Raw genomic sequence first — 22,695 nt, 5'->3', positions numbered from 1 at the left:
ATATATTGTTACCCTGCTTATTTAACTTCTATGCAGAGTACATCATGAGAAACGCTGGGCTGGATGAAGCACAAGCTGGAATCAAGATTGCTGGGAGAAATACCAATCACCTCAGATATGCAGATGACACCACCCTTATGGTAGAAAATGAAGAACTAAAGGGCCTCTTGATAAAAGTGAAAGAGGAGAGTGAAAAAGTTAGCTTAAAGCTCAACATTCAGAAAACTAAGATCATGTTATGTTCATGGCAAATAGATGGGGAAACAGTGGCTGACTCTATTTTTCTGGGCTCCAAAATCACTGTAGATGGTGACCGCAGCCATGAAATTAAAAGATGCTTACTCCTTGGAAGGAAAGTTATGACCAACCTAGACAGCATATTGAAAAGCAGAGACATTACTTTGCCAACAAAGGTCCGTCTAGTCAAGGCTATGGTTTTTCCAGTGGTCATGTATGGATGTGAGAGTTGGACTGTGAAGAAAGCTGAACGCCAAAGAATTGATGCTTTTAAACTGTGGTGTTGGAGAAGAATTTTCCACAGTTTATTGTGATCCACACAGTCAAAGGCTTTGGCACAGTCAATAAAGCAGAAATAGATGTTTTTCTGGAACTCTCTTGCTTTTTCGATGATCCAGCGGATGTTGGCAATTTGGTCTCTGGTTCCTCTGCCTTTTCTAAAACCAGCTTGAACAACTGGAAGTTCACGGTTCACATATTGCTGAAGCCTGGCTTGGAGAATTTTGAGCATTACTTTACTAGCGTGTGAAATGGTTTTTCCAGTGGTCATGTATGGATGTGAGAGTTGGACTGTGAAGAAAGCTGAACGCCGAAGAATTGATGCTTTTGAACTGTGGTGTTGGAGAAGACATTTGAGAGTCCTTTGGACTGCAAGGAGATCCAACCAGTCCATTCTGAAGGAGATCAGCCCTGGGATTTCTTTGGAAGGAATGATGCTAAAGCTGAAACTCCAGTACTTTGGCCACCTGATGCAAACAGCTGACTCATTTGAAAAGACTCTGATGCTGGGAAAGTTTGAGGGCAGGAGGAGAGGGGGACGACAGAGATTGAGATCGTTGGATGGCATCGCCGACTCAATGGACATGTGTTTGGGTGGACTCTGGGAGTTGGTGATGGACAGGGAGGCCTGGCATGCTGCAGTTCATGGGGTCACAAAGAGTTGGACGCGACTGAACTGAACTGATGAAGTCCAGGTCTGACTGGACTCCCTCAAGCTCTTTACACCACACTGCATTGGGAAAGAAACAGAAAAGAAGAAATCTGCTAAGTGATCTATTCCTTAGCTCTCAGTCCAGGACATGTCTCCCATCTCCAAATTAACACCTTATTGTCTAAGCCCATTGAGGCCTCAACCCCCCCTTCACAAAAACAAAAATTTATTATACACTTGCATTGCCCTAAAATGTTGAAAAACAACCGTGACGACCAAATTGAGAGCACCAAATAGATTCAGACCCTATGCACCTTTTACTTGGGAGGGGGTTAAAATTATGCCCTCGATAACCATTTCCTTAGTTTGGAAGAAGAGCCTTCCACCAGCGCCTCTAGTTGATTCCCAACTCTGCCCCCTACAGAGTGGACAAGGCTCCTGCTGTGTGTAAGCGACACGCCGGGCCAGGGAGGCTAAAAAGAGAAACGAGGGATTTCTCGGTCGGAAAACGAAGAGAAACAATGGATTTCGGGACCAAAGACAGAGAGAGAACTTGAGGCCAAGCTTCCAGGATAGCGGATGTAAAATTTCTCGTGAGAGTGACCCAATCAAATTTAGTAATAAACTCTCAAAGAGGTCCGGACTGGGTAGGTTTAGGGATCGGAATGGGAGGAGGGAGCCCGGGGGAATCTAAGGGAGAGCACAGGAGCACTCGGCAGACCTAGAGTAGCTTGGGTAAGCCGGTTCCCGGGGCACGCGCGCTCGGCCGGCAAGGCAGAAGGCGGAGCCTTCCGGGGAACCGCCTATCGGGCCGCTCTGTGGGCGGGCTATCCTGCTCTCCTGTCGATTACATAACAAACCTGTGCCGGTGGCTGGGGAGCGGCGCGGGCTGTGGCGGAGGGGGCGTGGCCGGGGCGTGGCCGGGGCGTGGCCAGGCCTGCACTGGGCCAGGCAAGATGGCGGCCATGGATACCGAGTCGGCGCCCCTAACCCTAGAATCGCTGCCCACCGACCCCCTGCTCCTCATCTTATCCTTCTTGGACTACCGGGACCTAATCAAGTAATGGGACGAGGCACATGGCAGGGGTGGGGTTCGCGGGTAAGGGAGGTGGTGTAAGGCAGGGAGGACGGAGGCCCGGCTCGCCGACCGAACCTGGACTCGGGTGTCACCTAGAAGGTGACGCCAGGGCCACCCTGATCCTGCAGGGTCCCTCGGGGGGCCGGGGTGAGACCGCGGCGGAAGGGTCCCCGCCTTGAGGTCTTCCTCGCGTCCGGGGCCCAGGCCTGAGGAGCGACAAGAGCCCTCTCTCCCGGGCCTCAGCGAGGCCCAGTTGGAAGCCGGGAGATACTACTCCCCGCTGCCGGCCCGCGGACGCCCGCGGCCCGCACCTCCGGACCCCCGGCGTCTCTGCCCGATCCCGGCAGCCTTGGCCGCTTTGAAAAAGTCTCCGTCCCGGCGGCAGAGCCCTCTTCTCTCTGCCTGGGCCGGAGGCCTTCGGAGTCGGGCGCCAAAGTGGGCCAGTGGGACGCGGGAGAGGAGCCGGGCGACCCCCTCACCCCTGGGTGCGACTTCTGCGGCAACGTTATATCTGGCAGGCTCACTTTCAATCTTCTCTGCTGTATAATTGTTTTGTTTTCAGCCTTCCTCCTCACGGTTGCATGTTGGATTTTGTTTTGGTACTGACTTCCGGTGTTGCGATACAGGTGACCATCTTCCCTCCTGTATGCTTTGGGTTTCCCAAGTTGCCCGCGTCTGTTCCAAAAATAAACACCGGTTGCTGGTAGGGGTGGTTAAATGCCAGGTTCCTTCAGCGCTTGGGACTGCCTGGAATGGTGGAAGAAATGGCGCTGTTTACACCCTTGACAGCTGGTGGCATGCCTCTTTCTTGGGCCACCATATGTATTTGCAGAGGAGGCAAAGTGGCCCTCTTAAGGATAGGTAGGAGAGATTCGTTTTGTTTTGTTTGATTAACCATTGGATTCTAGCAGTTTGTTGACTGTACCCTGTGTTGTCAGGGATCCTTGTAGACATGCAGCTTTCTTGAAGTTGGTGGCAGCTGTTCGTTTGTCTAGCTAAGTGGTGACAGAGAGATAACTCCAGTTTCTGGCTGCTATCTACATTAATACCTGTAACATTTTAATTTTTCTAGAAAACAAATTTTTCTCTACTCACGCTTGTAATAAAGTTTGTCTTTTCTTTGGAAAAGTCTGTTCCAGCTGCAAACTCTCATCTGAAATATTGTGTTGCTAGGGCCTTTTAGGGGCTTCCCTTGTAGCTCAGTTGGTAAAGAATCTGCCTGCAGTGTAGGAGACCCGGGTTCGATAAAGAATCTGCCTGCAGTGCAGGAGACCCGGGTTCGATCCCCGGGTTGGGAAGATCCCCTGGAGAAGGAAATGGTGACCCACTCCAGTATCCTTGCCTGGAAAAATCTCATGGACAGAGGAGCCTGGTGGGCTGCAGTCCATGGGGTTGCAAAGAGTCGGGCACGACTGAGCGACTAACACTTATAGCCTTTTAGAAATCTAACACTACACACACTCTTGATCTAATGGGCTACCTTGCTCTCAGAATGATCTTTCTAAGACAGATCCTAAAAATCCTGTAATGCTGCTCGTTATTTACAGATTATAACCTAAACTTCAGGGAGCATTTAAGGCCCTTATTATTTGACATGGTCCACTCTATCCAAATTGACCTCAGCCAGCATACCACACTTGTGCCTTTTTTGTTCTGTGGCTTAAACTCTTGACCTTGCCTGGAATACCATGCTCCCCTCTTCTCATCCTAGCAAGATGAATTCCTTTAAGACCCCCTCTCCTGAGTCCGATCTCTACCTTTCTTCCTCCCTCTGCAGAGTTCATTTACCATACCAGACAGATTGTGCATTTCTTAAATATAAAGACTGTATTGTTTGTCTTTGTAGTCACTGTTTATTCAACAGGTTTTTGTTTTTGTTTTTTTTGATCGTTTCTGTGTGCCAGCCTATTAAATGCTGGGGCAACAATAGTGAACAAGACACATAAGGACCCTCTTATAAGCTCTTACAGTCTAATGGGCAAGATGGAGAACAAGTGCATAATTACAAGAGCTGCTGTGTGCTATGAAGGAAATGAATCAGTGACTCTGTTAAGGAGCTGATTCAGACTGGAAGGAGCTGCCATATATGATAGACAGCATAGAGCAGTCCTGGCAGAAGGACCCGTGTTTTCAGGAGCTGATTGGAGGATAGCAGAGCCTGTTGGAAGAGCTAGAAGACTGGTGTTGCAGGAGGTAGGGAGTGAGTCACAGGCAGAGAGGCTGAGCAGAGACTGGTGAGATCATGAAGGACCTTGTAAAACAAGGTGAGGGAGTTCAAATTTATTATAAATGTTTTAGGTCGTAATCAAAGTTTTAAACCAAAGTGACATGATCCCTCTATAAATGTTTGCAGAAGTAAACTGAGTTGAATACTGTATTAGTCAGGGTTCTTGAAGGAAGCAGAACCAATATGTGTGTGTATGTGTGGCTTATTTTAAGGTATTTGCTCATGAATTGTGGAGGCTCTTTCCTATAGTCCGCCATGTGCAAGCTGGAGACCCAAGAAAGCTGGTGATATAGTTTGAAGGGTAGGGAGCTGGAGAAGTGATTCCGATATGGCTCTAAAACCTGAGAACCAGGAGTGCAAAGGCAGGATAAGATCAGTGTCCCAAATTAGTGGTCAGGCAGAGAGTGAACTCAGCCTTCCTCTGCCTTTTTGTTCTATTCAGGCCCTCAATGGGTCGGATGATGCCCACCCGTATTGGGGAGGGCCGTTTGGCTAACTTAGTCCGCCAGTTCGAAGGCTCATTTTTTCCGGCAACATCTGACAGGAAATAGTGTTTAATTAGCTATCTGGGCATCCCTTAGCCCAAACAAGTTGACACAAATGCCATCGAATTTTATCCACAGAAAAGTTTCCAATGTACTGTGACTTTCCTGTAGTATGTAGCTCAGATTTTTCAAGTGTCCCTCCCATTGCTAACCTTCTGAAGGTTTTGGTACATATTTGCTGAACTGGATTGTGTTGGATTGATTAGTCTATTGGGATCATTGTGTAATGTAAACTTCACAGTTTGAGTCTCACTGCGTATCAGAATTATATGTGGCACTTTAAAAATATACATATCATGCCCGAGGTACAGACTTCACCCCATGCCGACTGAGTCAGAAGCTCTAGGACAGTAGTTTTCATCCTTAATGTCCATCAATAATCACCTCTGGTGCACATTCCAGAGATTCTTTTATGGTGTTTAAGTCTTGGGATATTGATAGAAAAGGACCTAAAAAAGAGATAGGGGACTCTTGAATTCACAAAATTGGAGGGATTCCTAGTTTTGCAAATGTTAGTTTGGGCGTCTCCTGAGAGTGGCTGAAAAGGATGAGAATGATGTTTGTGTAATATCTGAAAAGTGAACAAAGCCTATTCTGTTTAGCATTAGTTGTTTTTTAACATGCCCCACTCACGGCCTTGACAAATCCTATGTAATTTAAGATTCCCTTAATTGATTAGTTATTGCCCAAGTAAAATCTTTTAATATCTACCTACTTTCTCTAACTTGTGACTTCTCTTCTGAAAGGATAGAAATCCATTTTTAAAAATCTCAAGTTCATTCTTTTTTGAATTAATTACATAGGGAAGGATTTACAGGAATCAAGCACTATTGTGTTAGAAATCTCTATATAATAAGAAAATTATTTCTAATATTTCATATTTTTGAGCAGTTGACCCTAAGTTGAATAGCCATGGATACTGAATCAGAACTGTTGTGAATCTAACATCTTTTATAAGTGGGTTTTCCAATAGTTCCTATAATTGAAAAGTGGTTTTGGCTACATATTCCTGTTAAGAAAAAAAATTAGAACAAACAGAAGGCCTATGTATTTAATATCAAATGTCTCACAGATCTTAAAAAGAAAAAACACTTTCTTTACATCTGCATAACATTTCTGTTTATAGAAATGATTACTGCCCAATAATGAGTATAGGAAAACTCTTTGATTTGAAATAAATCCAATGGTTTATATGTTTCATAGACTTTTGTATGAAAATTAAAATTGTAAACATTTTGCAGTGTGTTTGTGAACTCAAATAGTTGAGATTTCACTACTCACAAGGTAATTATACTAGCTAACACATTAAACAGGTTTTAGAAAATACTGTTTTGTGGTTATAAGGGTAGATAGTGGGAGAAAAGCAAAAGGAACAAAACAGAATTTAACATTGAATATTTTCATCATCATTTCTAAATTGCTTTCTTGTTTTCTTTTATACTAACCATGAATCTGGTTACTGCCAGCTGTTGCTATGTCAGTCGAAGACTCAGCCAGCTATCAAGTCATGATCCGCTGTGGAGAAGACATTGCAAAAAATACTGGCTGATATCCGAGTGAGTATTTGGGAAACATGTATTCTTGAAATTGGGCTCTTGGCTTTCATTAGTGCTAGTCTGTCTTGATTCTCCTCTCTAAGCCTTGTCTCTTTAACACCTTTGATGGCTCTTCTTGTGCCTGCCAGTAAACGCAGGTGTTCTCCAAGCTTCTGTTCTTGGCTAACTGTTCTTCTCCCTCTGTGAAGTCTCCTGCATGCACTGCTGCAATTTGTAGAGATGACTTGTATACTTCTAACTCCCAAACCTGAGTGTCCACGCCAGACATTGCCACTGAACCCCAGATTTGTTTGCATAACTGTCTGCTGGACTTTCCACTGGATGACCCACAGGGTTCACCAAATTCAGTAAATTTTAATTAATTTGATAAAATAAAAGTGTACATGACAGAAGGTGGGAGTTGGAAAAGGTGAAAGAAAGGGTAGGATTGCTAATATCTTTTTCTTAGGTTGAGGGGAGTCAGGTGGTAACTGAAGTTGATGAAGCAAGAAACAGAGGTTTAAAAATATTATTTAAAGCTAAGCTATTGAGTAGAACTAAAAATAACAGAGCCTCTAAACATTGGAAGGAGAAAGAATGAGGAAGAAGGAATTTTAAGTATTGCTTCATCCTGACCTTTTATTGTTTGGGGTATCAGTAGATAGATATAAAATTGATAAATCAAGAACTAGAGGAATAGGGACGTCCCTGGTGGTCCAGTGGTTAAGAATCTGCCAGCCATTTTAGGGGACATGGGTTCAATCCCTGGTCCAAGAAGATCCCACATGCTGTGGAGCTAAGCCCATGTGTCACAACTACTGAGCCCGTGTGTCACAACTACTGAGCCTGTGTGCTCAACTCCTGAGGCCACTCGCTGCAACTGCTGAAGCCCATGTGCTCGAGAGCCTGTGCTCTGCAACAGGAGAAGGCACTGCAGTGAGAAGCCATCACACCACAGCTAGAGAGTAGCCCCCGCTCACCTCAACTATAGAAAGCCCAGACGCAGCAGCAAAGACTCAGTGCAGCCAAAAATTTAAAAAATTAAAAAAACAGCTAGAGGAATAAGCATTTAGAATTATAGCAATACTTTCCGGAAGTAACTAAAGTTTCCTTTGAAGAGTTGGATTTAGAACAGGAGACTGCCTAGCTTTTCATTATAAGTTCTTCGGTACTTTTTGGTTTTAATAATATGTGTATTACTTAGATGAATAAAAGGTTACTTCTTTCCTACCACTCCCCTCACCCCAAAAAACACACACACACATGTACATACAACACCCTGAATTGTTCTCCCCATCCCTAAACCTGGTCCTCCTGTATTCCTGCCGTCATAGCGGTACCATCCATCCTGGCATCCAAGCATCCTGCATCTCTTCTGTCCTTCTCTCCCTACCTCATTCAGTGACCAAGCCTTTCTGACTTTAGCCCCTGTATGTTTCTTGGATCTTTCTTCTCATTTCATTTAGCCACCACCGCTTTAGTTCAGTTCATCGTCCTTTACCGGACTGCTGCAGAACCTTTCCAACCGGTGCCTGTGCCTCTAGTATACACCTCTAGTACACCCCTCCCAAACCACAAGCACAGGTCCACTCTTTTCATTCCCCTGTTACAACTCTTCAGTGGCTCTCTAGAGGATAAGGTCCAAGCTACTAGTGTGTTATTCTGGCTGCCTTATCCTGTACCACTTCTGACTCTTAAATTTATATTTCATTCTTTCTCCCTGATTAGATTACATTCTTTGAAGGCAAAAAATATGCCTTATTTTCAATGTCCTCAGTGGCTAAATAGACAGTAAATGCTTGTGGAATTGTACCAAACAGAAATGTTGAATTTTGGTTCCTTTGCTGTGCTATATTGATTCTCTGGTTAATCCAGTGTAGATAAATTAGATTAATATAGCCTGTCATTAGTTTCTAAATGTTCTCTAAAATGGAAAAGCTAAATATATATTTTAAAATTTTACAATTGGTATGTTTTTAGGAGTAAGTTGAAATTCATATCCCATATATTATTCATATTATATCTTATTAAGGATTAGAAAACTTAAAAAAATAATAAATAGAAAGTAAAAAAAATAAGTGACTCATAATCTCACTATTCCAGGAATAACTTGTTAAATTTTTTGATGTATGTGTCACTGTTTATTATCTAGTCTTCATTTGTAGCTAAAATAAATGAAAAGGAAGACAAAAGTAGCCACAAATTCCCAATAAAGTATGTTGGTAATTGTGTAAAATATATGCTAATTTCATTGTAAAATATTTTTAATTTTATTTTTAAATCTATTTAGGGAAGAGAAAACACAGAAGAACCAGTGTTGGAAATCCCTCTTCATTGATACTTACTCTGATGTAGGACGATATATTGACCATTATGCTGCTATTAAAAAGGCCTGGGATGATCTCAAGAAATACTTGGAACCCAGATGTCCTCGGATGGTTTTATCTCTGAAAGGTATTGGGAATACAAGGTCTCCCTTCTTCATTTTAGTGACTCTAGTTTAAATAGGTTAAATAACTTTAGGTTTCTATCTCCTGTGCTGATCTGTGCTAATCCAACAGTATCTGTAATGCATCATTCACATTTGGTCAAGGAAACGGGAAGCCTAATTTGCTCAGAGGACACCGGCTCTAGTGCTTGCCCTATTTTTGCCCACCTCGGCACCCACATGATTCTTTATTAGAAGGGAAGCTGAACTCATTTGATCTTTACATTTGTTTTACGTAAAGAAACTAGTAATGCTAAAATTGCTTGAGGATACCTATTGTAATTTCTTTTAAAAGACTTTTTTTTAATTGAAGAATTGCCTGCTGTATCAACCCTCTTCTCTGTTTTCAGTACAAGTAAGTGTTTATTTGACAGCCTGGTATTAGGAAAGACCAAATATTGACAGACCGGGTTTTTAAGCATCTGAAGAGCAGCGTAATGGAATAGGGAAAACTTTCATCCCCACTTTGACACTCACAGAATAATGAAACTCAGATTTGAAGTGAGGTTTATTTGACCCCAGAATCTGTGCTGTGTCTACCATAGTATTATTGTCTAATTTTGGCAAGAAATATTAACAAGCTATTTCCCATTACTTTGATTTTTAAATTTATGCCCAAGAAATACATAAATGGATTGGAGATGCTACTTAATCTGCTTTAGCCTCCAATTTTTTTCAGGTTTCTCCACTAAAAGGAATTTTATATGTGTTTTGGTTTTGCTAAGCTGAAATTGGAATTAGTTCTTCTCAAACGTATTCCTTTTGAACTGAGGTCTCTTTTGAAAGGGCATTCCTTTTACATTTCATATTTCTGCTGTACTTTTCCATGCAAATATGAATTTCATACAATCATGATTGCATGACCAATTACTTAAAACTGAATTGCAAGGAAGTAGAAGAAAGAATAATTTGGTAGAGAGAGTAGAGCTTTGAAGGACAGTACTGAAAGGTTGTTGTTGAATCACGTGAATACACCGGGATTCTTGGCCCCCAGAGGAGAAGAATTCAATCCGGGGCCAGAGACGAGGCTTGATCGCTCAGAGCTTTTGTGTAATAAAGTTTTATTGAAGTATAAAGGAGATAGAGAAAGCTTCTGACATAGGCATCAGAAGGGGGCAGAAAGAGTACCCGCTTGCTAGTGTTGACAATGAAGTTATATACTCTCTAATGAATCCAAAGAATGTCTGGAGGTTGTAAAGACCTCATCAGACCTACTCCCATAATTTACATTTTAAGATAACAGAATTAGCCAGAAGGTTTAATCTAAAGACTGTCCTTAATCTAGAGACTGTCCTCAGGCAGGATACATTATTGTTATATAATCTTAAGGAATGTGGAGAAAGAAAAAAAGTTTGTCCTTTCTTCCTCCTTGAGAATTCCAGACCCCTCTCTCCTTGGGGACCCCTAGATTTCCTATCAACCTGCCTAGGAAATGACTCTCTCAGTACCCTTGATTAATATTTTTATTAGTTTTTTTTCCTTGAAAGAAAAGAAAAATATCATCTACTTCGTATGTGAGGTTGAAAAATTTCAAGAGGAAAATAATTCTGAAAATAGGTAATTTGGTGGTGATATGTAAAATATGTAAGGCTTAGTGGACTTCCTGGGTGGTGCTAGTGCTAAAGAACTTGCCTGCTAATGCAGGAAATGTAAGAGACGCAGGTTCGATCCCTGGGTTGGGAAGATCCCCTGGAGGAGGAAATGGCAATCCACTCCAATGTTCTTGCGTAGAGAATCCCATGGACAGAGGAGCTTGGCAGGCTACAGTCCATAGGGTCTCAAAGAGTCCTACACGACTGAAGTGATGTAGCATGAAGCAAGCATGCAGTAGCTAGTATTTGTTAAACACAAAGCTAGGCGCTAAGCTAAGTACTGTGTATTATTCCATTTAAATTGCCAAAATCCTATGAGGTAGGCAATTACTATTCTCATTTTATAGGTGAGCTACCTGAGGCAAAAAAATCTAAGTAAGTTGTTTGCCATCATAAAGCAAAGGCTGAGCCAGGATTTGAATACAGGACTGATTCCAGAGCTGCGGTCTTAACAGCTGTTGAAGGAAGAGAAAACCTATTCTGTTTAGATTATTTTAGGACTCTTAAGAGAGCTAGTCTAATATTAGGATATTTGGAATATGAGAATATATTTACTGTTCTCCTTTGAGGCACGGAGCTACCAGGAAAGGAAGAAACTAAAGGTACATAGCGGCCTCTTCCTTTTTTCTTTTATAGTTTTTTAGGGGGGCACTCAGTTGGTATTCCCAGGCTCCCTGCTCACAGTTGTGTACTTAGTGGTTGGAGGTGAGGTTGTCAGAGAATTCCTTAACAGCCCCTGTTTTACTACTAAGTGCCAGTTCTCTAGGATCTTTGCTATGAGTTGGAATAGGACAAATGCTCTGAAATCTAGAAAATCGGGGGTTCTATTCATGTAGACCCATGAGTTCTAGGACTGAGTCAGGAACCTTAGCTAATTCATCTCAGGGGCCATAATCCCTGACTCAGTTTCAAGGGTATGGAGATTACAGATAGGAAACTTGGAAAGCAGATAGGCATTGGGCTTGGGAAAATTTTTATTAAGTATCTTGAAATTATAGTATATTGGCATGTTGTTGTCATTCAGTGACTCAGTCGTGTCCAACGCTTTGCGACCCCATGACTGCAGCACACCAGGCTTCCCTGTCCTTCACCATCTCCCAGAGTTTGCTCAAACTCATGTCCATTGAGTCAATGATGCCATCCAACCGTCTCATCCTCTGTCGTCCCCTTCTCCTCTTGCCCTCAATCTTTCCCAGCAACAGGGTCTTTACCAGTGAGTCGGCTCTTCATATTAGGTGGCCAAAGTATTGGAGTTTCAGCTTCAGCATCAGTCCTTCCAATGAATATTCAGGGTTAATTCCTTTTAGGATTGACTGGTTAGATCTCATTGCAGTCCAAGGGACTCTGAAGAGTCTTCTCTAGCACCTCAGTTCGAAGGCATCATTTCTTCCCCACTCGGCCATTTTTATTGTCCAGCTCTCACATCTATACATGGCTACTGGAAAAACCATAGCTTTGACTAGATGAACCTTTGTAGGCAAAGTTATGTCTCTACTTTTTAATATGCTGTCTAGGTTTGTCATAGCTTTTCTTCCAAGGAGAAAGCATCTTTTAATTTCATGGCTGCAGTCACCATCCAAAGTGATTTTGGAGCCCTAGAAAATAGTCTGTCACTGGTTGCATTGTTTCCCCATCTGTTTGCCATGAAGTGATAACCAGATGCTGTGGTCTTTGTTTTTTGAATGTTGAGTTTTAAACCAGCTTTCTCACTCTCCTCTTTCACCTTCATCAAGAGGCTCTTTAGTTCCTCTTTGCTTACTGCCATAAGGGTGGTGTCATCTACATATCTGAGGTGATTGCTTTCTCCCGGCAATCTTGATTCCAGCTTATGCTTCATCCAGCCAGCGTTTCTCATGATGTACTCTGCATATAAGTTAAATAAACAGGGTGACAGTATACAGCCTTGTCGTACTCCTTTCCCAATTTGGAACCAGTGTGTTCTTGCATGTCCAGTTCTAACTGTTGCTTCTTGACTTGCACACAGGTTTCGCAGGAGGCAGGTCAGGCCCATCTCTTGAAGAATTTTCCACAGTTTGTTGTGATCCACACAAAGGTTTTAACATAGTCAATGCAGCAGAAGTAGATGTTTTTCTGGATTTCTCTTTACTTTTTTAATGATCAAAAGATGTTGGCAATTTGATCTCTGGTTCCTCTGCCTTTTCTAAATCAACTTGCATATCTGGAAGTTCCAGGTTGCAATCTGTCTAATGGTATATATCATATGTCTTTGAAGTTCATATTAACCTTAAGTGTTGGCTTAACATTTTTAGAGTCAAGGGACTTTTTAGAGATTATTTTGACCAAGGATTAGCAAACTTTTTCTTTAAATGACCAGCTAGTACATATTTTAGGCTTTGATAGGCAGTTGACCTTTGTGACAGCTATTCAGCTCTGCTATTGTGGGAAAGCAGCCATAGACAATTCAACAACAAATGGGTGTGGCAGTGTTCCAAGAAAACTTTATTTAGGGAAGTAGGTGGTATTTGGCCTGCAGGCTGTAGTTTGTGGATCCCTGATTTCTAACAGCCCTTTTCTTTTTATAGGTGAAGGAACAGTCTCAGAGAGTTTAGGTGACGTATGCAGGGTCCTGTAGCTGGTGAGGAACAGAGATGAACTCTAGAACTCTAGGCCTCTTGGCACCTAGTAATCTTTTCACCTCCTCCTCATACAAAAGTTACTTAATCCTCTCTGTAATTCTCTGTAGGTGGTTATCATCATCTATTTTGCAGAGGAGGAAACCGGATTAAAGAGGTGAAATAACTTGCCAGAGATCACAGTCAGTCTAGTCATACCATCGTATCTACAACGGATTGGTTCCAGGGCTCACTCAGGATATCAAAATCCAAAGATGCGCAAGTCCCATTGTTGACCCTTTGTATCTTGTGTTCCACAACCGTGGATACAGAGGGCCAGCTGTAATTGGTAGAGCTGAGATTTGACCCTGGTCTGTCTGGCTTCCAAATTCTGTTAGAGTAGAATGCCCCTCTAAAACATGTTTCTTTATATTTGTCTTTCACCATGTTTCCTTGTTGTCATTTAACTTTTTTTTTTTTCTGTCTTGCTATCTGTTTTCAAGAAATGCTTGGTTTCTTAATGTTACATGTTAAATGTTCAACATGTAGCACTAACCATATAAATAGTAATTTTTTCTCATTCAACTTCTGGTTCAGATAGCTATTCAGCTTACTTTCATACTGAACTTTTTAAAAAATAAACTTTTTTTTGTAGTAATTTACATTACAAGACAGTTGCAAAGATGGCACAGAGGGTTCCTCTGTACCCCTCGGCCAGCTTCATTTTCCCCTAACATACCACCCCGTGGGGCATCTGTCAAACTAAAGTCTTCACTGGCACATTACTGCTCACTGAACTCTGGACTTTATTTGCAATTCCCCAGATTTTCCATCAGTGAGATCCTTTTTCAGTTCCTGCACGCAGTCAAGAATACCACATGGCATTTAGTTGCCATGTGTCTCCTCACTGTCCTCTGGCCTGTGGAAATTTTCCAGCCTTTCCTTATCTTTCACAGCCTTGACAGTTGAAGCAGTACTGGTCAGGTGTTTTGCAGGATGTCCCTCAGACCGACTTTGTCTAAAGTATTACTCCTGATTAGACTGGACTAAGGGGTTTTCAGGTTACTACCAAGGTGAAATGTTTCTCTTATCACATAGCTGGAGGTATGTGATATCCACAGGCTATCACTAGCGATGTTAACCAGCCTAGAGAAATGTGCACAGATCAAAAATAAAAAATAAACGAAGGAATGTTCACAGATCATAAGTGTACAACTCAGTAAACTGTTGCAATGTGAACTTTCCCTTCAGGTCATTAAGTAGAATAATTATGTGTACCTCGAACCCTCTCTCTTTCTCAGGGGTAACCACTATCCTGATTGCTAATGCCACGGAGTAGTTTTCTCTCTTTTTGAACTTTATATAATTTGCATGATTAACTGTGTGTTTTGTGTAAAGTATTTGTTTCGTTTGTGAGGTTCAGTTGTGTGTAAGAGTATTTTGTTCATTTTTGTTACGGTATAAACATTCAATTATATGATTAGACCACAGTTTATATATTTATTCTACTGTTGATGGATAGTTTATTTCTAGTCTTTGATTATTATAAATAATATTGTAAATCATTTTTAAAGCAATTTTTATTAGGGCATAGTTGATTTAAAATGTTGTGTTAGTTTCTGCTGTATGGCAAAGTGAGTCAGTTATACATATCCACATATCCACTCTTTTTTAGATTCTTTTCCCATGTACGTCATTACAAGTGTTGAGTGGAGTTCCCTGTTCCATACAGTAGGTCCTTATTAGTTGTCTATTTTATGTATAGTAGTGTGTATATGTCAATCCCAGTCTCCCAATTTATCCCTCCCCCGCAACCCTGTTTGTTTTCTATGTCTATGACTCTATTTCTATTTATAAATCATTTTTGATGTATATATGAGCATATTTCTATCAGGAAAATATCTAGGATTGCATTTGTTGGGTGGTATAGTATGCTTACATTAAACTTCAAAAAATACTGTTAATTTTCCAAAATGGTTTTACCCCTTTACATTCCTACTAGCACTTTAATGTTGTCATTGCTTTTATTTTAGCCTTTCTAATAGGTGTGTATGGTGATTTTAATTTGCATATCCTTGAGGAGGTAGAATGACAGTTTTATTTCTAGCTTTCCAATCCCTATACGTCATTTCTTTATTTTTCTTGCTTTATTGAACTGGCTGGGGCCTTCAGTACAGTATTGGGTAGAAATGATAATAGTGAGTATCCTTATCTTTCCGACTGCAGTGGGAGAGCTTTCAACAAGATGATGTTTGCTGTAGGTTTTTAGTAGATACTCTTTAGCATATTGAAGGAAGTCCCTTAAGATCCTAGTTTGGGGAAAGGGTTTTTTGTTTTTGTGTTTTAAATGAATAATTGAATTTTATCAAATCCCTTTCTACTTCATTCTGTTAATGCTCTGAAGTTATATTGATTGATTTTCTGAATGTTAAACCAGTTTTGCATTCTTGGAGTAAACTTACTTTGGTTAGAATGTATTATCTTTTCTTTTTAATATGTTGTTGGATTTGATTTGCTAGTATTTGGGGTTTTACATCTGTGCTCACGAGAGTTTGGCCTGTAATTTTCCTTTCTTGCAATGTTCTTGTCAGGTTTTGGTATCAAGATGACGCTGGCCTTGTAAAACGCGTTGGGAGGTGTTGCCTCTTTTTCTGTTCCCTGGAAGAGTTTATGTAAGCTTGGTCTTCTTTCTTGTTTAAATGATTAGTAGAATATTACCAGTGAAGCTATTCAATCTTGGAGTTTTCATTGTGGGAAGGTTTTAAATTAAGTTTCAATTTCTTTATCAGATTTAGGACTACTCAGATTTTCTACTTAGTCTCATGTCAGTTTTGGTAAGTTGTGTTTTTCTAGGAAATTGTGCACTTCATGTACATTTTCCAATTTATTGCTATAAAATTTTTCATAATATCCTCTTATCTTTGTAATGCTCGTTGCATCGGTAGTGATTTTACCTTTCCATTTCTGATATTATTTGATATTATTATTTCTCTCTGTTATTCTTGATCAGTTTTGCTACGTAGGGACTAATCAATTTTATTAATGTTTTCAAAGAACTGACTTTTGTCTTTGTCAATCCTCTGTATATTAATATCTTATTTCTTATGTCATTAATTTTGCTGACTGCATCTCTTTGAGTTTACTTTATTGTCACTTTTTCGTGACTTGAGATGATTACTTAGATTATAGATTTTTCAGCCTTTCTTATTTTCTTCACATCCCTTTAGGTGTATAAATTTCCCGTTAAACATAGCTTTAAGTTCATGCCACAAGTTTGAATATGTTGTGTTTTCATTAATATGCAGTTCAAAATATTTTGTGATTTCTTCTTTGACCCATGGATTGTATAGAAATGTATTCCTTCATTTCCAAACATTGGGGGCTTTTTTAGTAATCGTTTTAATGTAGTTTATATTTTAATTCCACTATGATCAGAGAATATACTCTATACGAGTTCAGTCATTTGAAATTTATTGTGATTTGTTGTGTGTCCAGCATATAGTTTATCTTGGGAAATATTCCATGTATACTTGAAAATAATATGTATCTCTCCTATATATTTTTTGCCATTGTTGCCATTTAGTACTATATATATAATTAGGCAAAAACTGTTAATCTTATTCAAATCATCTATACTCTATGAAGTTTTTGGTTTCCTTATTCTGTTAGTTACTGAGAGAGAGATGTTAAAATTCCTTACTGTGGTAGGCAGAGTTCTGAGAAAGTTTCCAAGATTCCCATCCTTGTGGTACAATGATAGCCTCCTCTTAAATATGAGTGGTACTATGGATATAATTTGGAGAAGGCAGTGGCACCCCACTCCAGTACTCTTGCCTTTTAGTCCTGTGATTAGGTCATATCATATGACAAAAGGTGAAGGGGTTTTACAAATGTAATGAAAGTCAAAAATTAGTTGTTTTTGAATTAATTATTAATCAAAAGGGAAATTATCCTGAGCAGGTCTGACCCAGAAGGAACTTAAAAGGAACTGGGCCCTTCCAGAAGTCAGAGAGATTCAAAGCATGAGTATCTCTCCTGTTGGCCATGAGCAAGCAAATTGGCTTGTTGTGGAGAGGGCCAGCTGATAGGGAATGGCAGATGGCTTCTCAGAGCAGAGAGCTTCAATCCTACAACTGCAAAGAACCGCGTTCTGCCAGCAACCAGTGAGTCTGGAATAGAACCCCAAGTAAAGGCTGCATAAAATGAGCTAGTGGCCCCAGTTAACACCACGAGATTTCAGCCTCGTGGGACCTGAGTGGAAGATCCAATTGAGTCATGCCCAGAATTCTGACCTGCAGAAACTGTAAAATAGTAAATGAGTGTTGTTTGACACTTCTAATATTGTGGCAGTAGAAAACTAATATTCCCATTATAATTATAGTCTTTTTTTCCATTTTAATTCTGTCATTTAAAAAATATATTTTGAAGCTGTGTTACTAGATGTACAAAACTAAAGTTATAATGCCTGTGTAGTGACTTTGACCTTTTTTCCTTTACGGAAAGTCTTCCATTACCTCAAATAATGCTATTTGCCTTCAAGTCTATTTTGTATGATTTTAGTAGAGCTGTTTTAGTTTTCTGTGTTTACATCTTTAAGATATGCCTCTTGTATATAATTGTGTTCTGTTTTTCATCTGGTCTGTCAGTCTGTTTTTTAACTAGATTATTTAGTCTGTTTATATTTAATATAATTACTAATACATTTGAATGTAAATATACTATGTTGCTGGGAAGCCCAGGTGTTTCCGTGGTAAAGAATCCACCTGCTGATGCAGGAGACGCGGTTTGATCCCTCGGTCGGGAAGGTCCCCTGGAGGAGGAAATGGCAACCCACTCCAGTATTCTTGCCTGGAGAATCTCATGGACAGAGGAGCCTGGTGGGCTACAGTCCTTGGGGTTGCAAAGAGTCAGACAGGACTGAGCGACTGAGCAGGCATGTGTGCATACCTTGTTTCTGCTTTTTATTGGTGCTACCTAAGCAGGTGTTCCTTCTTTTGCATTCTTCTTAATTATCTTTTATTCCATACCCTTTCCTTTCTTATTTAACGTCTTCTTTTAGTGATTAGTCTAGAAATTAAAATATGTATATCTGACATAATTAAAGTCTATTGTAAAATTAGTATTTTTACCACTTCCTGAACAATGAAAGATCCTTAAAATACTTTAATTTCAATTCCCTCCCTCTTATCTTTTGTAGTATAGTTTTATGGTTTTAGTTTTCAACATATTTTATGTCTTTGAAAACATTATTACTCTTTTATATGTTCAATATGATTTTAGATTTAACTCCATATTTACCTCTTCTATTGCATTTTATTTCTTCCTGTATCTTCATGCTTCCATCTGGGGTAATTTTTCTTCTCCCTGAAGAATTCCTATTAGTATTTTTTTTTTTTTAATGAGGGACTGCAACTGCTGAATTATTTTCAGATTTTTTATTTTTTTGGTTGAAAAATGTATTTATTTCATCTTTACTTTTGAAGTATAAATTAACTGAATATAGAATTCTAGTCAGCAGTTGTTTTTTTTTTTTTCCCCCAGCACTGAAGATGCTATTCCAGCTTCTGTTATTCTGTTGGTAATTTAACTGTCATTCCTCTGAAAGTGACTGTGGCTTTTCCCCTTCTCTGGTTGCTTTTAAGATTTCTCTTTGTCTTTGATTTTCAGCAGTTTTCCAGTAATGTGTCTAGGTAACGATTTTCTTTGTAATTATAGTGGTTCTTGAATTGTTTTCATCAATTTTGGAAAACTCTCAACCCTGTGATAATGCTGAAAGCTTTGCTCCGTTTCTCAGCTATGCGTTTGCTTTCAGAATTGGTAGTTGCCTCAAAGACAAGGTAGCTCCAATGGCTAAACTCTCAGTTTCCCTGTTCTGGACCAACCTCCCCCTGCCCAGACCCTGCTGGTTCTCACCGCCTTTGAGGTTCTCCAAAAACCTTGAAACCAATTTTCTGTTCTGTTTTTCTACTTTTAAGCAGAAGGTTTGGCCAAGCAGCCTGGTGTGCCATTGCCAGGAGTGACTCTCTTCTCTTGGTATTTGTAATGATACTTTACAAACATGAAAATCAAATGCTTGGTAATGTCCTCCTAGAATGAACCTACACCTAAGTCCTGTATTCCCCATTGAGAAGCTTGGTTAAGACTCTTGAACAACATCTGTTTAGAGGACTTCTGGAGAGTTTTTTTAAATAGAGAAGTTTATTAGATTAAGAAAAATGAGCTAAGCTCTTAAGTTTGCAGTGTAATGTGAAAAATTATTGTGGATTTCACTGGTGCCTGCCATTCCTTATTTTACTTAATGCCAGTGCTTTCCCCCTGAAGAGGAAACTGGGGAATTTGCTTGCTCAAGTGCTTCAAATGTTACAGCCAATCTAAAGTGATGTAATGGTTCTCTGAATATTCAGTTCATTTCCCTATATTTCAGCAAGTACCTTTTAGGCAGAATTCAGTTGGTCTAAAATTGTTTCATTGGCTAGCGGATACATTGGAATTCCTTCTTAGATTAAGGCTATCATTGTTTCTTAATTTGCTTTTTTGTGTCTCTGCAGAGGGTGCTCGAGAGGAAGACCTAGATGCTGTGGAGGCTCAGATCGGCTGCAAGCTTCCTGATGATTATCGGTGTTCCTATCGTATCCACAATGGGCAGAAGTTAGTTGTTCCTGGGTAAGATGTTCACTGTTTGGGTTATTTTTTATGATACAAAGTATTTTCTAGAATGTAAACAAATTGTATTTGTAGTTATTCTTAACAGATTAAAGGAATATGAGAATTTCCTCTCGTTTGTTGTAGCAATCCATAAGACAAAATATAAAGCTTGAATTTGATTTTGCCAAAATAGATTATGTCTCAAAAGCATCATTTCTATCAATACATCTTTATAGTTTAAATGAAGTCTGGTTGGAGGTGGGGCTATGGGACATGAGATAGGGGTGTGTGTGTGTGTGTATATATATAATTTAACTAGAACTGTTCTGAATCCTTGAAATGTTTTCCTTGTTACAGGCCAGGTAAATTGTTTGGGAGAACTTGTTGTAAATTCTGTGTATCATACATCTAAAAAGTAATTTGCTCAGAGCTACGTGTACTTAACCAAAGAAAATATAGTTTTGTCCTATTCAAGCGTAGCCTATCATTGAATAGCCTAATTTAAACTTACTTCCAAAAGATATGAAGTAGTCACTGTGGGTCCTTTTGGTAACAGCGGAACATACAGTAGCTGTCAAATTCACTTCTAGTTTTAAAAGGTCTGTTTTTTGAATGATTCTACTCCTTTTGTTCCCTTATGAAATTAAGCTAATTCAGAGACTGCATTTGTGACATGCTAATAGGAATTTAGGGAGAATTTTGCATTGTTCTTGTTAGAATTTGATATCTCTATGTGTGTGAAACATCATGAGACTCTTTTACCATTTTAGATCAGAGTTGAGTGAGTACAGGCAATCTAGAAGATGATCGATCATACTGAGGTTACTGAAGTTCAGATGTCAAATACTGGGCAGTTAGAACTAGATAAGCCTAAATCACTGGTTTTTGGTTTTATTTTTCTACTCTTGTTTTCCTGTCATGCTGCAACTTGACAAAAAGGAAAAATTGTCATATTTCAAGAACAAACAGGAGAGAACTTTACTAAAGGAGTTGCTCAGACTTGACATGACAAACAGGTCATGAGTTCAATGCAGGGATTTTTATCTGTCCACAGCTCAGTGAGACTTAGGATGAGACTCTTGCAAAGACTGAAACCTGTGTTGTTCTCGTTTGTCTACCATGAGATGAGTTTAGACACCAGACATCCCAAGTTTTTGAAAATTTGAACGGGGTTTAAGCTGATCTCCATTTATTCTGCCGGGTAGGATAGAGTAAGCTAAAGGTTGTATCAAGATAAAAGTATCAGAGAGAATATACTCCTTTAAACATAAAATTAGTCATATATATATATAGCAAAATGCTGGCAAATTATGGCAAGATAGGTTTTTGAAAGCAATAAAACTATTTTTCTTTTTAAAAGGTTTACATTTAGACATTTAGGCTTTTAATTTAAATCATAATCTTTCCACTCAAGAGTTTGAATTTAAGATATATAGAAATTGTAGTGTTTCATGTATTCCTGCTTTTGAATTGACATGGTAACCAGTTTTCATAAAGTTGTCAGTGTGAAATTAGTACTTATCAAAAGGTTGCAGTTGACTAAATTTTTGAGTTTGTGTTCTCAGGTTGTTGGGAAGCATGGCGCTGTCTAATCACTACCGTTCTGAGGATTTGTTAGATGTCGACACGGCTGCTGGAGGCTTCCAGCAGAGACAGGGACTGAAATCCTGTCTCCCTTTAACTTTCTGCATACACACTGGTCTGAGTCAGTACATAGCGGTGGAAGCTGCGGAGGGCCGAAACAAAAATGAAGTCTTCTACCAATGTCCAGTAAGTGGGAAGTGTGTTGAAAGGTGGCTTTCGGATGTGTCATGATAAAATGTGCATTAGGAATTTTCAAGACTGTGGAATGAGTATAGAGCATTATGCAATTTGATTATAGATCTATCTAACTAGAGGGCTAATATTCTGATTTAATGGCGTAAAATACTAAAAGAAAATTTCACCAGTGGACAAACAGTGCAAACGATTGTACGTACAGAGGGGAAGCTGTGATTTGTGTTGAGGCATTTTAAGTTTGAGAAAAACTAATGAGCTGCTTGCTGAGGTGATTAATTGTAATATCAATTTCTAACTTTAAAAATCTAACATTTGCACATCATTTGATTCAAGTTCTGAGTGCAGTGGAAACTTTCTAAACTCTTTCTTCAGCATATATTTGGGTTATTGAAAAATATAGATCCTTTTCAGAAAGTTTTTGTTAAGATTTTTGTGTACGCACAGAATATCATGTCATTTGGTCGCATTCTTATTTCTTCAGTTCTCAGTCATTCCTCAGTTACAGACCTGCTGCTTTTGTTTTTGTCTGGATGTGAACTTTTCACTTAAAAGAGGAATTTAAAATAGAAAATATTTTTCTTAGTTATCTGAGACATGTGACTCTATATAACATTTAAATTATTTAAAGAACTTTCATTGCTTTTAATTTTTTTCTAAGCATTTGCATATCTTTATGTCATTTTTGACTTGATAGTTCTGTAAGGTTGTAGGATAATGACTTGGCCTCTTATTTCCCGAGAGAAGCGATTAATCTAGAATTGTTCAGGTCCATTGACTGAATCCAAAGCCCTGTCTTCTAGGTCCATAGGTCATAGTATCATCTCATAGTTTTAACATCCTAATTGTTCTCTTAAAGGATCATTTTTTTTTAGTTCATTTGAACACTGAGAGCAGTGTATAAGCATTTTAACTGTTTTTGAGAAGTGCTTGGCGTTCTTCTAAGGGCTTGATAGGAAGAGCCTAAATGCAGAAACCATAAAACCAGAAACTGAAAAGTATGAGGACTGTCTAAGTATTGTTCAGAGCACTTAAGTTATTGTTGTCTGTTTTGCCTTGTCCCCAGGG

At 39.6% G+C, this 22,695-nt stretch overlaps 1 protein-coding gene across 1 annotated transcript in view; it reads left to right on the top strand.

The window, feature by feature from the left end:
* Positions 1-2,101: 2,101 nt before the first annotated feature.
* Positions 2,102-22,695, top strand: part of FBXO3 (F-box protein 3) — a 33,880-nt gene continuing 13,286 nt past the window's right edge. Inside the window, exons 1-5 of the mRNA XM_086341101.1 lie at positions 2,102-2,228; positions 6,485-6,574; positions 8,844-9,007; positions 19,755-19,869; positions 21,417-21,621. Coding sequence (XP_086197227.1) covers positions 2,125-2,228; positions 6,485-6,574; positions 8,844-9,007; positions 19,755-19,869; positions 21,417-21,621 — 678 coding nt within the window. The 5' untranslated portion in view covers positions 2,102-2,124. The remainder of the gene's footprint in view (positions 2,229-6,484; positions 6,575-8,843; positions 9,008-19,754; positions 19,870-21,416; positions 21,622-22,695) is intronic.

The sequence above is a fragment of the Bos grunniens genome, chromosome 15 (genome assembly GCF_055505025.1).
Source record: "Bos grunniens cultivar Pamir isolate PY7600 chromosome 15, Bosgru_T2T1.0, whole genome shotgun sequence".
Lineage (NCBI taxonomy): Eukaryota > Metazoa > Chordata > Mammalia > Artiodactyla > Bovidae > Bos > Bos grunniens.
The sequence above is the reverse complement of the archived record's forward strand: the minus strand, read 5'-3'. Positions and strand labels throughout refer to the sequence as shown.